This window comes from Elephantulus edwardii, unplaced genomic scaffold (genome assembly GCF_000299155.1).
Source record: "Elephantulus edwardii isolate Elephantulus edwardi_28Jun2011 unplaced genomic scaffold, EleEdw1.0 scaffold00110, whole genome shotgun sequence".
NCBI lineage: Eukaryota > Metazoa > Chordata > Mammalia > Macroscelidea > Macroscelididae > Elephantulus > Elephantulus edwardii.
The window spans coordinates 7,029,233-7,043,785 of record NW_006399860.1 but is presented as its reverse complement, the minus strand read 5'-3'; the positions used below and the strand labels follow the sequence as shown (position 1 = coordinate 7,043,785).

The 14,553-nt window shown below is 39.5% G+C and overlaps 1 protein-coding gene across 1 annotated transcript in view; it reads right to left on the bottom strand.

The window, feature by feature from the left end:
• ASPM (asp (abnormal spindle) homolog, microcephaly associated (Drosophila)) overlaps positions 1 to 14,553 on the bottom strand; it is a 97,283-nt gene that overhangs the window by 29,827 nt on the left and 52,903 nt on the right. Inside the window, exon 17 of the mRNA XM_006892118.1 lies at positions 8,523 to 12,845. Within this exon, the coding sequence (XP_006892180.1) occupies positions 8,523 to 12,845 (4,323 nt within the window). The remainder of the gene's footprint in view (positions 1 to 8,522; positions 12,846 to 14,553) is intronic.

Here is a 14,553-nt window from a genome sequence, read left to right as displayed (position 1 = left end):
TGCTTGGGAGGGTGGAAGGACGGGGCAGAAGGGGAAGACCCTCTATGAGATGGATTGATTCGGTGACTGGGGTAATCGGGATGGGTGTGTCGGAGGCAGTGCGGTTGGCACAGGATAGAGCAGGGTTTAGGGCTGTTGTGCATAGGGTCGCTATGAGTCGCAAACGACTCGACGGCACCTAACAACAACAACAACAATGTATATATTCTAATTCACCATGTGCTCCATGCAAGAAAGATGAGACTCTCCTCCTGTGCAATTTATTGCCTCTGAAAACACAATGGAGGGACAGCTAATGATCAGTTTTGACTTGATGGTATATAATAACACAGCAATAACAATGTATATATTTAAAAATTAAACCAAACTCACTGCTGTTGACTCAAAAGTATGGTGACCCGCCATCAGATTTCAAAGACTAGAAATCTATTTGGAAAGAGACCATCTATATATTTTCCTAAGAGCAATTAGAGGATTCAAACCACTGACATCCTAGTTAGCAGTCCAACATATAATGTACTATTCTGCCAAGATTCTTTGTATATGAAGATATTGTTGTTAGGTGCCCTTAAGTTAACAACTCATAGTAGCCCTTAAAACAATACTCTGCACCACAACAAGATAAAGATAAATAATCTAATAGAAAAATGGGCACAGGATATGAACAGACATTTTACCAAAGAAGACATTATGATGGCTAACAAGCACATAAAGAAATGTTCAAAATCCCTAGCTCTCACAGAGATACAAATCAGAACAACTATGAGGTATCATCTCACCCCAGTCAGAATAGTAAAATTTAACAGAACAGCAAGCAACAAATGAAGGCAAGGTTGTGGAGAAACTGGAACCCTTATTCACTGTTGGTGGCAGTGTAAAATGGTGCAACCACTGTGGAAGGCAGTATGGCGCTTTCTCAAAATGTTGCAAATAGAGATCCATTTGACCCAGCAATTCCACTACTGGGAATATATCCCAAAGAGACCATAACTGACATCCAAACAGATATATGCACACCCATGTTTATTGCGGCTTTGTTCACAAGAGCAAGGAGCTGGAAACAACCTAAGTGTCCATCAACAAATGAATGGATAGAGAAGCTGTGGTATAATCATACAATGGAATACATTGAAAAACAAGGAACTCATGCAATATTATTCAAAATGGGTGACCCTAGAGGACATTATGCTGGGTGAAGTATCTCAGTCACAAAAGGACAAATACTGCATGGTGCCACTGTTGTAAAACAGGACTGACATTGGGGTTATGTGGAGACTGAGAAAGATGGGTTCAATAATGTATACTGCATTGAAACATATGAGGGAGAAAACTGTTTAAAAGGGATATGTGATTAGGTATTTTTGTCATGACAGGGGTCCAGAGCGAAGGCTGCATAATGGAGTGGATCTGGGGCGAAGGATTGTAAAATAATGAAAGAATTTTTCTTTTACTTTTCCAAGAGGGTAGTGGATATCTGGGGGAGAGGATTGGGAGGGGAGAAAAGTACAACAATGAATGAAAGGAAATCCAAAGAATCTTTAAGTTTTCATTGACATTAATAATAAATTTTTTTTTAAAAAAGAAAGAGAAAAAAACACACACAACAATACTTTGAACCTCGCCTATTTTGAGCCAGTTTCACTATCTCTGACATACCTACTTTCATTACCCCCATCACTGAGTCAATTCATCTCATCCAGGGTCTTCCTCTCCTGTGCTGGCCCTTTTACCTCCCAAGCATGATGTTCTTCTCCATGGACCGGTCCCTCCCGGCAATATGCCCAAAGTATGTGAGATAGAGCTTTACAATTCTTGCTTCCAAGGAGCAACCTGGTTTCACACTCTCCAAGAGAGAACGATTTGTTCTCTTGACAGACTCCCAAACTTTGTTGCCTAAAATCCTGACACCAGTTTGTTCCCTAGATCAAATAAATCAGAATGACTTGGATTATGAGCCAGACCTTGGTATTTTTTAAAAATTTCAGGTAAAGATAATGTGCATGTCTGGTGGCATAGTGGCAAGGAACTGCAACTACAATCCCAGAGGTGCACGGTTCGAACCCACCAGATGCTCTGCCGGGGAAGGAGGGACAATCTCCTCCTGTATCAGTCAGATCTGATTTGATGGTACACGCACCCAAAAAAAAATTAATAATAATAATAATAAAATAAAATTAATTTAAAAAAAGACAATGTGCATGACAGCTTGTTATCACTGGTATATGCTAAAAAAAAATTATGTATACTGTCCTACAGTTAATTATTAAAATGTGGCTTTTCTAGTTACTGTGGCTTTGACTACAAGGCTTGGTAGGAATATACATATGTGGAGTGTTTGTAGTAACAAGAGAAATGGATAGTTTTGTTAACAGTGTAAATAAAGTTAAGTCACACTTTTGGAGTGGAAAGATGCCAATAAGGTGGAGTATGAACAAGGAGGTTAGTCAGTTTTGTCCTGCCAATCTTAAACTGAGCAGGTTCAGCAGCAGCAAACAAGAAAGTAGCAGGAAATAGAGTAATTCTTTTTTTGCCAGAGATTCCTGCAATAGATAAGAGACCATTCCTTGGCCTCACCTGACCTGACCAGATCAGGAGCTGCAGCAAGAGGAGTAGAAGAGAACTAGAGAATGGATGTAGAGTTAAACTAGACCTCCTGTCCCATGGATCCAGAGCCAAGGCCCTTCATTCCAGCTCATTATTAGTGTTGGGGAAAGTGGAGAAGCACCGTAATTGGCAGTGCTAAGAGTTTTAGAACACTGGACAAGAACTGTGAGGCAGGCCAAAGGAATCTGAAGGTCATCGGCCTGTGAGCATGCCTAAAAAGCTAACTTGACTGGAGAACTATATCCTAACTATTTCTACTTTAACTTCTTGTTAGGTGTCATCTAGTCGAGTATGATCTATAATGATCCTATAAATAACAGATCTGAACCCTGTCTTATTCTGTGCCATCCTCACTCTTCCTGACACATTAGAGCCCATTGCAGAACTCACCAGGTCAATCTTTTCCAAGCATCGTGTCTCTTTCCAAGGAATACCCCTCCTAGCAACATGCTCAAAGTTTGTAAGATGAAGCTTCATCATCCTTGCTTCCAAAAAGGACTCTAGGGGCACCCTCTCTAAGACATATCTATTTGTTTTCTTGGGTGTTCATGGGATGTTGAATGCTCTTCTGCAACACCACAGCTCAAAGGCATCAATTCTTCCGTCATCCTGACTCACTGTCCAGTTCTCAGATGCATAGCAAGTTATCAGAAAGACCATGGCCTGAATCAGGCACATATTAGACCCCAAACAAGATTATCATTACTCCTCAATAATTTGGAGAGGTCTATAACTGTAGTCTTTCCCAGTGCAATATGTCTCCTGATTTCCTGACTGCTAGTACCAAAGATGTTAATCATGAACTGGACCCAAGTAAGATGAAGGTGTTGACAGTGTCAATCTTTTCTTCATCTATCATAATGTTGCCTTTTGGTCCTGTGATAAGAGCTTTTCTTGACATTGAGATAGTCTATATCAAAGGCTGTATTCTTTGATCTTCTACAACAAGTGCTTCAAGTCCTCCTCACTTTCAGCAAGCAAGGTTGTGTCATCTACATAATATAGGTTATTGATGTGTCTCCTTCCGATCCTGATGACACATTCCTCTTCATAGAGTCCCGCTTCTTGAATAATTTGCTCAGCATTCAGAGTGAATACACATGGAGAGAGACTACAGCTCTGACCCACTCCTTAATTTTAAACCATGTAGTGGGAGTTCTGGTGACCTAGTGACAAGAAGCTGCACTGCAATCCTGAAGGCACGTGGTTGAAGGTCCCCAGCTGCTCTGCAGTAGGATGGGTAATCTCCTCCCATGTGATGAACTATCTCTGAAAACACACTGGAGGGTCAGCTATGGGTCGATTCTGACTCTATGGTACACCACAAGTGTTGCCTTGCTTTGTTTGCACAACAGCCTCCTGGTCAGGTACAGATTAGGATTAGGGCTTAGGGTTACTCTCCTAATAAAAACCATAATCATGAGGTCAGTGAATTCTGTGTGGCCACTGCAGTGGATTGCTGGATGCTGCAGTAGAGGTGTAAGAGCCTTGGAGTAACAGCTGGTATTAGAAGTGTCAGAAGTAGGTGAAAGCAGGAGGTAATGTCTTGCCTCAGAGGAACCAGTTTTGTGCCAGTGTTGTTGATGGGGACTAATTCTTTCCCTTTGTTGAGAGAGTGGAAATCGCGTACCACCACGCCCAAATTAAGACACAATGCTTTTTTCAGTGCAAAATACCATCCAATAATTCAATCTCATAAATCAGGAAACCTCTCCACTTTCTTAGTATTGTTATTTTTGGTTTTTCTGCCATTTAAAATTAAATATAACCCTAAATGGTACATCCAATTAACATTTTCCAATCCTTAATGTCTTTACAGCATTTGAAAGTTAAATCCTGGAATGTATTCTGCAATATGCATACTCTTGGTCCTTTTTCTTTTTGATACCGTGTCTTAGTTTTCTTCTTTCTAAGAGCTTTTACTAGCTACTCTTCAGCATGCCTTTAAATTCTGATGTTATCCAGATGTACAAAGTCTTTTACCCTTTGTAAATATTCTTCAGAGTTGATACAATCATACAATCATGGCCATGACTACAATTACCCTGTCCTTGGAGAGGGACATCATGCTTGGGAGGGTGGAGGGACGGCACAGGAGGGGAAGGCCCTCTATGAGGCAGATTGATTCAGGGACTGGGATAATTGGGATGGGAGTGTCGGAGACAGTGCGATTGACACAGGACAGAGCAGAGTTTAGGGCTGTTGTACATAGGGTCGCTATGAGTCGCAAGCGACTCGATGGCACATAGCAACAACAACAAGTCAAACTCTGAAATCTATATTAGTTTTCTGATCCAGACATACAAGGCAGCTGTCTATGGGACAATTCAACTTGGACATCTGCTAGATATTTCAGACTTCATGTAGTCTAAACTCAATTATCATCAGTTTCTAAATCTACTCCTGCCTTTGTTATTTCCATGAATGACACCATCTGTCTAGCGACTTAAGTCATAAACACAGCACAAGGTCCTTGTTTATGTTCTATATCCTGCCAATTCTAGCTTTCAAATGAAATTCTCACAGCTCCATAGAGCTGTTAAAATGAACTACCAATATCTTTCACCTGGTCTACTGCCAATACTCTCTTAAATTGGTATCCATGCCTCTAGTTTGTGCCCCTGCCAGAGTTCATCTCCCACACTGCTATGAGAGTAATTTTATTAAAAAAAAATAAGAATCTAGCCTTTTCTTATTTAAATAGCACTTCTCATTGAAGGATAAATTATTTACTATGTCTTAAAAAATCATCCACAGTCTTACTTTCTCTACTACCAACTTAGCCTTCTATCACTCTTGTTAATAAACTATACATTCTCTCAGGGTATAAGGAGTAAGGAGTAGTAAGGAGTTGTGCTGTGCTACCAGACCAAAGGTAAAAAATTCAAATCCTCCAGTGGCTCCATGGAGAAAATGGGTAATCTCCTCCCATGTGATTTACAACCTCAAAAAACCTGCTTGAAGGTCAGCTTTAAGTCAGTTCTGACTATGATAATGAGGGTTTTTTTGAGATGTATGTTTTTATATTTGGACTCTCTCAGTATCTCCTATGTGGGAAATATTCCATATATTTTACTTGGCTAATTTCAGTTAGGGAGCTCTGGTGGCCTAAGAGCTGCACTGTAATCCCAAAGGCACATGGTTTGAGTCAATAATCTCCTGAGATCAACTGCCTTTGAAAACCAACTGGAGGGTCAGGTATGGATCAGTTCCAACTTGATGGCATACAATTACATTTTAAATTCAGGGAGTGCTCGTGACCTGGTGTGTAGGGTGTTGTGCTGCTAAATCATGGGCCTTGTTTCTGATTTACAGCCTTGGAGACCCAGTGGAGGAACAGCTATTAGTTGGTTCCCACTCAGTGTAATGGTATTGAAGAGAATTTCAATTCTTATTTCACCTCAACATCTCAAGTTAAACCCACTTGTTTTAGGAAGCATTTTCGGATCCCAAGAATTAGCCTACATCCCCTTTCTGTTTCCAGTAACACAATTAAAATTGTTTTTCCTTGCTAAATTAAAGCAATTGAAGACAGCAAGTAAATACAGCTTATTCACAGTCTATTCCATTCACCCCATAATGCATCTTGCATATAACAAGAATCATCATTTGTTAAATAAAAAGACTTTCTTGAAGCTTAGCAGCAACCTAATAAGCTATCGCACATAGGTTCCAAGTCCAGTTGATTGTAAGAGAAATTTATTCATAACATTATTGTCTACATCTACATTTTCCTCTTAACATTAGCAAGTAACTCGTTCCTAATATTTTTAAATATTAATTTAAATATTTTTGAAAATATTTTATCTGACCTGTAAGTATAAGAAGAACACCTCACATTATACTTAAAGGTTTGGATAAAACAAAATAATATGTGCTCTGGAAGCCCGAGTGCTAAACTTTCCTAGTAAAGAGTGCTGTCAAGTATGACTCATAGGGCCCCGATTAACAGCCGTCTTGAATCCTGACCTATCCTGTGCCATCTTCACCATCTCCAAAACACTCAAATTTACAGCTGAAGTCAATATGTCAATCCATCTCATCCAGAAGTTTTCCTTTCCTTCACTGACCCCCGCCCCCACCTTTCCAAGCAAGATATCCCTCGTCAATGAACAGCCTCACCTAACTACATCACCAAAGCATGAAAGACGGAGCTTCACATTCTTTGCTTCCAGGAGAACTCTGGTTGCACCCTCTCTAACATCTTTGTTCTCTTGGCAGTCCATGAGATATTCAGTACTCTTCTCTAGCACTACAACCCAAAGGCATCAATTCTTACTGTCAAGAACTCTCAAATTCATTGCTGTCTAGTTGGAACTTACAGAAGGCTGGTTGCTCATCTTTCTGCCCTGGAGTCACTGGTAGACTTGAATTGACAGAGAGGCACACTATTAGCAGCACAACTCCCTGTGGACTGTACCACTGGAATTCCCCAGGGTTATCCTATTTGATCTAAATCATAAAAAACAGCACCTTTAAAAAATCTTAAATAGCCTCCTTAAATTAAAAACAATTTTGCTAGACAGACTTCAGCAGTCAAACTACATAGTATTAAAATTCTTCTAAGAGTGCTAAAATTAACACCTTCTGAAATATGCGAAGCCCAAGCTGGCCATGACCAGAACAATCTCAGTTCTGTGTGATTTTAACTTAATCATGATTAGTGCCTCTCTTCTTACTCAGATCTTCCACTACAGAAGATATGGCCACACAGCCAAGTAGCATTCTATAATAATTAATTTAAATTGAAGTTAAGCAGAGTATCAGAGGAATGTCTGTGTTTCATTGACTATGCAAAGGCATTTGACTGAGTGGATCACAGCGAATTGTGGCTAATCTTGAGAACACCACCACCTGCCTGTGCCCCTGACAAACCTATACTCGAGCCAGGAGGTAGTCATCAGAACAAAGCAAAGAAACACTGCATTGTCCAAAATCAGAAAAGGGTGTGTCAGGGATGTGTCCTGTCTCCATATCTTTTCAATCTGTATGCAGAACAGATCATTTGAGAGACTGGATATTATGAGGAAGAATGCAGCATTATGATTGGAGGAAGACTCATCAACAACCTGTGTCACACAGGATGACACAACCTTACTTGCTGAAAGTAAGAAGGGCCTGAAATATTTGTTGCAGAGGGTCAAGGACTATAGTTTGCAATATGGATTGAAGCTCAACATTCAAGAAAACAAAGATTCTCACCAATGGACCAATTGGTAGCATCATGATAGATGGAGAACGATTAAGATTGTTAACAATTTCATCTTGGCTGGTTCTACACTCTTAACATTCTTGGCACCAACAGTCAGGATATCAAAAGACAAATTACATTAGGTAAATCTGCTGTCAGGGACCTCTCCAGAATGTTAAGGAGCAAGGATGTCAGTCTAGAGATTAAGGTGCACCTGATCCAGGCCATGGTCTTCAGAATTACTTGCTTTGTATCAGAGAGCTGAACAATGATCAAAGATGACAGTAAAATTGGTGTCTTTGAGATGTGGTGTTGAGGAAGAGTAATGAACATGCCATGGACTGCCAAGAGAACTAACAGATCTGTCTTGGAGAGGATGAAATCAAACTGCTCCTTGGAGGCAAGGATTTTAAGACTCTATCTCACATACTTTGGACATGTAGCCAGGAAGAACAAGCTTTGAAAAAGGATATCATGCTTGGAAGGGTCAAGGCACAGCACAAGAGAGGAAGACCCCAGATGACTGGCACAATAACCGGGGTAATGAAGGTAATTGTGTCAGAGACAGTGAGATTAGCTCCAGATAGATCAGAGTTTAGAGCTATTCTGCATAACGGTCACTAGGAGTTATAGTCGACTCAGTGGCACATAACAACAAATCGAATTTATAAATTCCAAAAAATAATGGTAAAAACTACTAAAGTTTCATATTAAAAAATATAAATACCTGAATTTTTATGGCACTATCCTTAATTTTCTGAAACTTCTGTCTTTGTAGAAAGCCTCTCACTCTTGCTTGAATAATGATAACACTGATTCTGATTTGCAAATAAACTTGTCTTTGATGTCGGGCACACAAAAACGCTCGGTAATAATGCTGTAAAACCAATGCTGCTTTTCTATACAACAAAAACCGTTTTCTGGCTTGCCATGTCCTGAAATACTGCTGTAAAGTAATAACAGCTCTTTTTTGCTGATAAAATCTTCTCTGGTACACAGCCATGTGAAGGAAGGACTGGATGCGTAGGGCAGCACACTTCTGTCTTTCCAGTTTTCTTCTAACCATTTTACGAAATGCTCTTTGAATCGTCACCGCTGCCTTTCTCTGAGAAAGATATTCAGCTTTCTGTGAACGAGCAATCAGAGCAGCTTTATACCATGTTTGAATCCTGACTGCAGCATGTTGAGCAGCTTCATAGTGCGTCTTAGTTTTATAACAGTGGAATGCAGATTGGGGAACAATGGCTGCGGTCTCTTTCTCAGACAGGTGTTTTGATTTCTGTTGAACTTTCATGCCTCTGAAAGCAGCCTGAATGGTTCGTGCAGATTGCAGGAGTGCTAAAAATCTGCTTCTTTCAGATTTCATTCTGATATATGACCTATAATAGTTCTGTATAATGATAACTGCAGTTTTCCTTGCATTGTAAACCGTTCTAGCCCTGTGCATTCGGTAGAATGACTGAATTTGTGTGGCAGCCAGGTGCATTTTCTGGACATCTCCTTGTACCTCAAAGGCTCTATAACAAAACTGTGCACATATAACTGATTGAGTACGCATTTGCACTGCCATGTGTGCCCTGTATCTTCTTTGAGCAAAAACTGCTGCTTCTCTAAGCTGGAGATAATACCTTCTTTCTTTAAAGGCTTTAAAATACTTCTGAATAACAGTGGCAGCCTGATGTTCTCTCTGAATTTGCTTTCCAAAGTTCATGCCCTGAAGAACTTCCTGACTACAAGTTGTTTCTTTCATGACCACAGATGCCTGAAGAGCTTTGTTTTTGTTTTTATTTGCTCTGTATCTTCCTTGTGTTACTTTGGTAGCCCACTGAACCCTTTGGTAGAAAGAATACTGTCTATACATTCTATATGTGCTTTGTATGATAACAGCAGCTCTGTGCTCTTCCCATAAGAGCTGACTTGCTTTCATTCCCTCATATGCTGTATGAATGGCCACCGCAGAATTCTGTTGTCTGATAGAGTTTTCTCTTGATAATTTTGCAGCTCTGTAAGCACGGTAATGTTGCTGAATTAGAACTGAGGCACGTTTATAAGTCTGATACCTCACATACATCCTGTGCATTCTGAAAGTAGCCTGAATGAGTGCTGCAGCCCTGTGCATGTCCTGCTTCTCTTTCTTTACCATCAACCTTCTATTCAAGGACTGGGTTTTAATGGCATCCTTTTCTAGAAACTGTTGTGAACTGTGCCTTGCACGCACATTTGTGCGATATCTTCTCTGAACCCAAATAGCTGTTTTCTTCAGAGATAGGAATCTCCTCCTCATCATTAGAGTTCTGAACTTTCTCTGGATAAGAGTTGCTGCTAAATGTCTAATTTTTAAATCTCTCCTAGCTTTCATTCCCCTAAAAGCGGCTTGAATGCATATTGTTGAATGCTTCAATTTGTTATACCTTTCAAATTGTACATTTCTTGCCTTTACTGCCCGGTATCTGTTCTGTACTGTTTTTGTTATTTTCTTTAACTCACTGAAATACTTTTGCTCCCTGTACCTTCTATATTGTGTCTGAATGAGTGTTGCTGCAGTGTGCATCTTTCTTAGGGTCTGCCTGACTTTTAAACCTCTAAACCTTGCCTGAATAATATTAACAGCTCTCAAAATGGACAAGTATTTCGCACGCTGTATTTTACCTTGACAGTATGCTCTATATTTTACTTGAATTACAATAGCAGCTCTTCTCATTGCATGGTATCTTACTTTTGACTGGCGCATTTTAAACATGGCTTTCATAAAAGTGGCTGCCATGTGCATATGCTGAATGTGCCTTCTTACTCTGGCACCTCTATAAACAGCTTGAATCTTAATTGCTGCATTCTTTAACTTACAATAGTCCCTATATTGTTGTTTTGCAATCTTACTAGCTCGATACCATCTCTGAATTGTAATAGCTGACGCTCTCTGTGATGCATAGGTCTTTTGGGCTTTATATGCTTTATATTTAGATTGTATAGTGACTGCAGCTTTATTGTTCTCTCTTAATTTTTTTCTCACTTTTACACCCCGGTAAACTGACTGTAAAGTGACTATAGCCACTTTTGTTTTCAAATACAAATGACGCTGCTTGTGGCCAATCCTGTAAGCCCTATATTCCATTTGAATCAGAAGCACAGCTTTTTTAATGGCTCTCCATTTCTTTTGTTGTACATGCATCCTATAGTGTGACTGGATTGTAACTGCACATTTGTGTTGCCTTTGAATCTGTCTTCTTACTCTTCTTCCCTTCCATGCAGCTTGAAGCATTAGTGTGGCACGACGGAGTTCAATGTACTCCATTCGTTGCTTTTTTCCTGTAGTTATTGCTCTCAGGTGTTGCTGGATCACTAATGCTGCTCTTTTTAATGACCGAAACTGTTTCTGGGCCTGGCTCTTTCTAAAAGCAGACTGAATCTTCACTGCAGCATTATGTTCTCTTCTGATCTGTCTCCGAACTGTCCAACCACGATAAATGGATTGGAGAAGGATTACAGCTGCTCGAGTCTTTAGAAAAAGTGTTCTTGCATTATAAACAGGTTTGTATATCCTGTACCATCTCTGAATTTTGATAGTTGACTGAAGCACAGATTGATATTTCATTCTTTTACTATAGCCTCTAAAAGCAGTCTGAATTTTAAGAGCAGCTGTGGATTGTTGTTTGATTAGCTGGCGTACTTTATAACCTCTGTAGGCTGCTTGTAAACAGGTAGCTGCTTTTTTGACTTGCAAGAAGTGTTTCCTCTGATTGACTTGTGCTTTGTTTGCATGATAATAATTCTGAATGACAAGAGTTGCTTTATAAATTTTCAGGTAGTTTTGCCGGATCTTCCTCATCCTGAAATAAGACTGTAATGAAATGGCAGCTCTCCTTTGCAACTTTATCTGCTTTCGCACCAGATAGCCTCTCACATAAGCTTGTAGTCTGACACAAGATTTCTGCAGCTGCAAATATTCTTCTCGCTTTACCGCAGCAAGTTTTTTGGAACGGTACCTGTGCTGGATACACAGTGCTGCTTCTTTTAACTTTAGAAAGTATCTGCGTGTTTGTTTCATTTTGACAATTGATTGTAATTTTATTGCTGCATTTTTTAGAGTCATAAAATTTTTATGGGCAATATAAGCCCGGTAATAGGACTGTATCTTTACAACAGCTGTTAGGATACGTATAAACTTTTTCCTAGCTTGCATCCCTCGATATGCAGACTGAAGAACAATAACAGCAGAACGTGCTTTCTGGTAAGAAGCTAGGATCTTCTTGGCCGAGATGTAAGCTCGGAAATGAGCCTGAATTATAAGGGCAGCTTTCCTCATTTTGTGGTATCTCTGTAGTTGTTGATATTTTCTTATGTGTGCCTGCAATTTGATCACCATCTTCTTGAGGTTTGCAAAGCGAAGTTGTTCTCTTTTCATTCTCCAGTAAGACTGTAAAACACAAGCAGCTCTATTCTGTCTCTGTTGATCCCTCGCTTTCATTCTTCTAAAAGCAACTTGCAGCTGAATGGCTGCAGCTCGTTTCTGCAAATACTGGGTACGTTCATTTTTTCCTTTTAGGTATGCTCTGTAGTACTTTTGGATAGTAAGAATTGACTCTTTCTTTTTCTTATATAACTTTTGGATTTGAAAGCACCTAAATCTTCTCTGAATGAGCACAACACAAGATCTAATATGAGTATAATTCCTTAATTCTTTGTGCATTCTATACCATGACTGAATGACAATAGCAGATTTTTCTTCTTTAGCTCTTTTCCTGGCTTGCCATTCCCTGAAGGTTCTTTGCAGAATGACTGCAGCTTTTGTTTGTAATTGTATTTTCTGTTGCCTCCATCTTCTGAACATTAACTGGATTTTAAGAGTTGATGATTTCAGCATTTTGTATCTTTGTTGATCTTGTTTTCTCCTGAAATTAGCACGCCAATGCCTCTGAATTACAAGTGTTGCCCACCGGTATCTTTTGTAAGAAGTAACAGCAATAATCATTCTTATCCTAGATTGCAGGATGATTGAATAATGTTTCAATTTCAGAAATCTTTTTCTAGTAGAGTATCTTCTCCAATACCCCTGAGAAAGATAAGAAAAAGAAAAATGTAAGACAGATAAAGCATTCTAAAAATAATGTATTTTTAAGTAACAATTTTTCTACACTCCTTCTTAAAAACCAGCACAAGGTATTATAAACTCAGCATATGTTTTTGCCAGCAATTGCTTATTTCTTTTGTTTGTAGTCTAGTTTGTACACTGATGTGGTCAGTTCAGAAATACTTGTCACACTTTTTAATTTATATTCAGATTCCATAAGAAATAAAAGCAAGATTATTTTATACCAGGATCAAAAGAGAAAAATACAACCTATTTTTTGCTACCTACTATTTACTACAAATTCATGTCTGATTCTTGTATTTCCCCTTTTATTCAAGGGTATAGGCCATATTATAGTTACTGTTTTTAGGTACTGTCAAGTCAAATACAACTCATACTGACCCTATAAACAAAAGATCTGGACTCTGTTCTATCTTGTGCCCTCCTCGCACTTCCTGACTCACATATGAGAGCTGTAATATAAATAAGGATGCCAGAAAAGAATTGATGTCTTTGAGCTATTGTGTTGGAGAAGAGCACTGAACATCCCATAGATGGTCAAGAGAACAAAAAGATATGTCTTGGAGAAGGTGCAGCTGGAGTGCTCTTTGGAGGCAAAAATGATGAAGCTTTGCCTCACATACATTGGACATGTTGCTAGGAGAGGCTATTCCTTCAAGAGAGACATGATGCTAAGATATAACTGGTAACTGTTATATGATGGATTGTACATAACGGCACTGCAGGCTCCAAGGTAATACAGGAATTTGAGGAAATAAAGGAGCTTAAGTCATTATTTTCATGGAGAAAGTACTTCTCCTCCTATATAGGAATTTTAAATACATGATTAAAGAGCAAAAATAAGAAATGACTTGAGAAGTGAAAAACTGTATCGTTGTACACTCTCTGCCCAACACACATTCTCTGATTCAGAAATAAAACAGAACAATGGAGCTACAAAGTCTAAAGCTGATTCTATTTGCTAATATCTAAGCTGACAGCATGCCAGAGATCAAGCTCTGGAAAGTAAAGAGGCAATGAAACCCTTCTTTCATCTAAACATTACCAGGATTACACAGCTATTCCCTAGTGCTGGGGCCCTCCCTCTTCCTCACCACACCCCACCCCATGATGAATGCATATGTGGTTTACCCAAGCACACTTATACATAGGTAAGAAGCAGAGAAACTGCGTTCTGCTGACTTTTTTACTCTAATTTTGCCCCAGTAACAACAAGAAATGGTAAGTACTCCCCACTATTTCTCCATGAAGTTAATATACTAATTAAGTATTTCTGACTGTTGTTGTTGTTGTTATGTGCCTTCAAGTCACTTGCGACTCATAGCGATCCTATGTACTGCATCCCTAAACTCCGTGCTGTCCTGTACCAAATGCACTGTCTCCAATACACCCATCCCAATTACCCCAGTCACAGAATCAACCCACCTCACAGAGGGCCTTCTCCTGCTGTGCCATCCCTTCACCCTCCCAAGGATGCTGTCCCTCTCCAAGGACTGGTTCCTCCTTACAAGATGTCCAAAGTATGTCAGATGAAGCCTCAGGATCCTTCCCTCCAAGGAGCAGCCTTGTTTAACCCTCTCCAGGATGAATCTCTTTATTTTCCTAGCAGTCCATGGTACCCTCAATACTCTTCTTCAGCACCACAGCTCAAAGGCATCAGTTCTCCTTC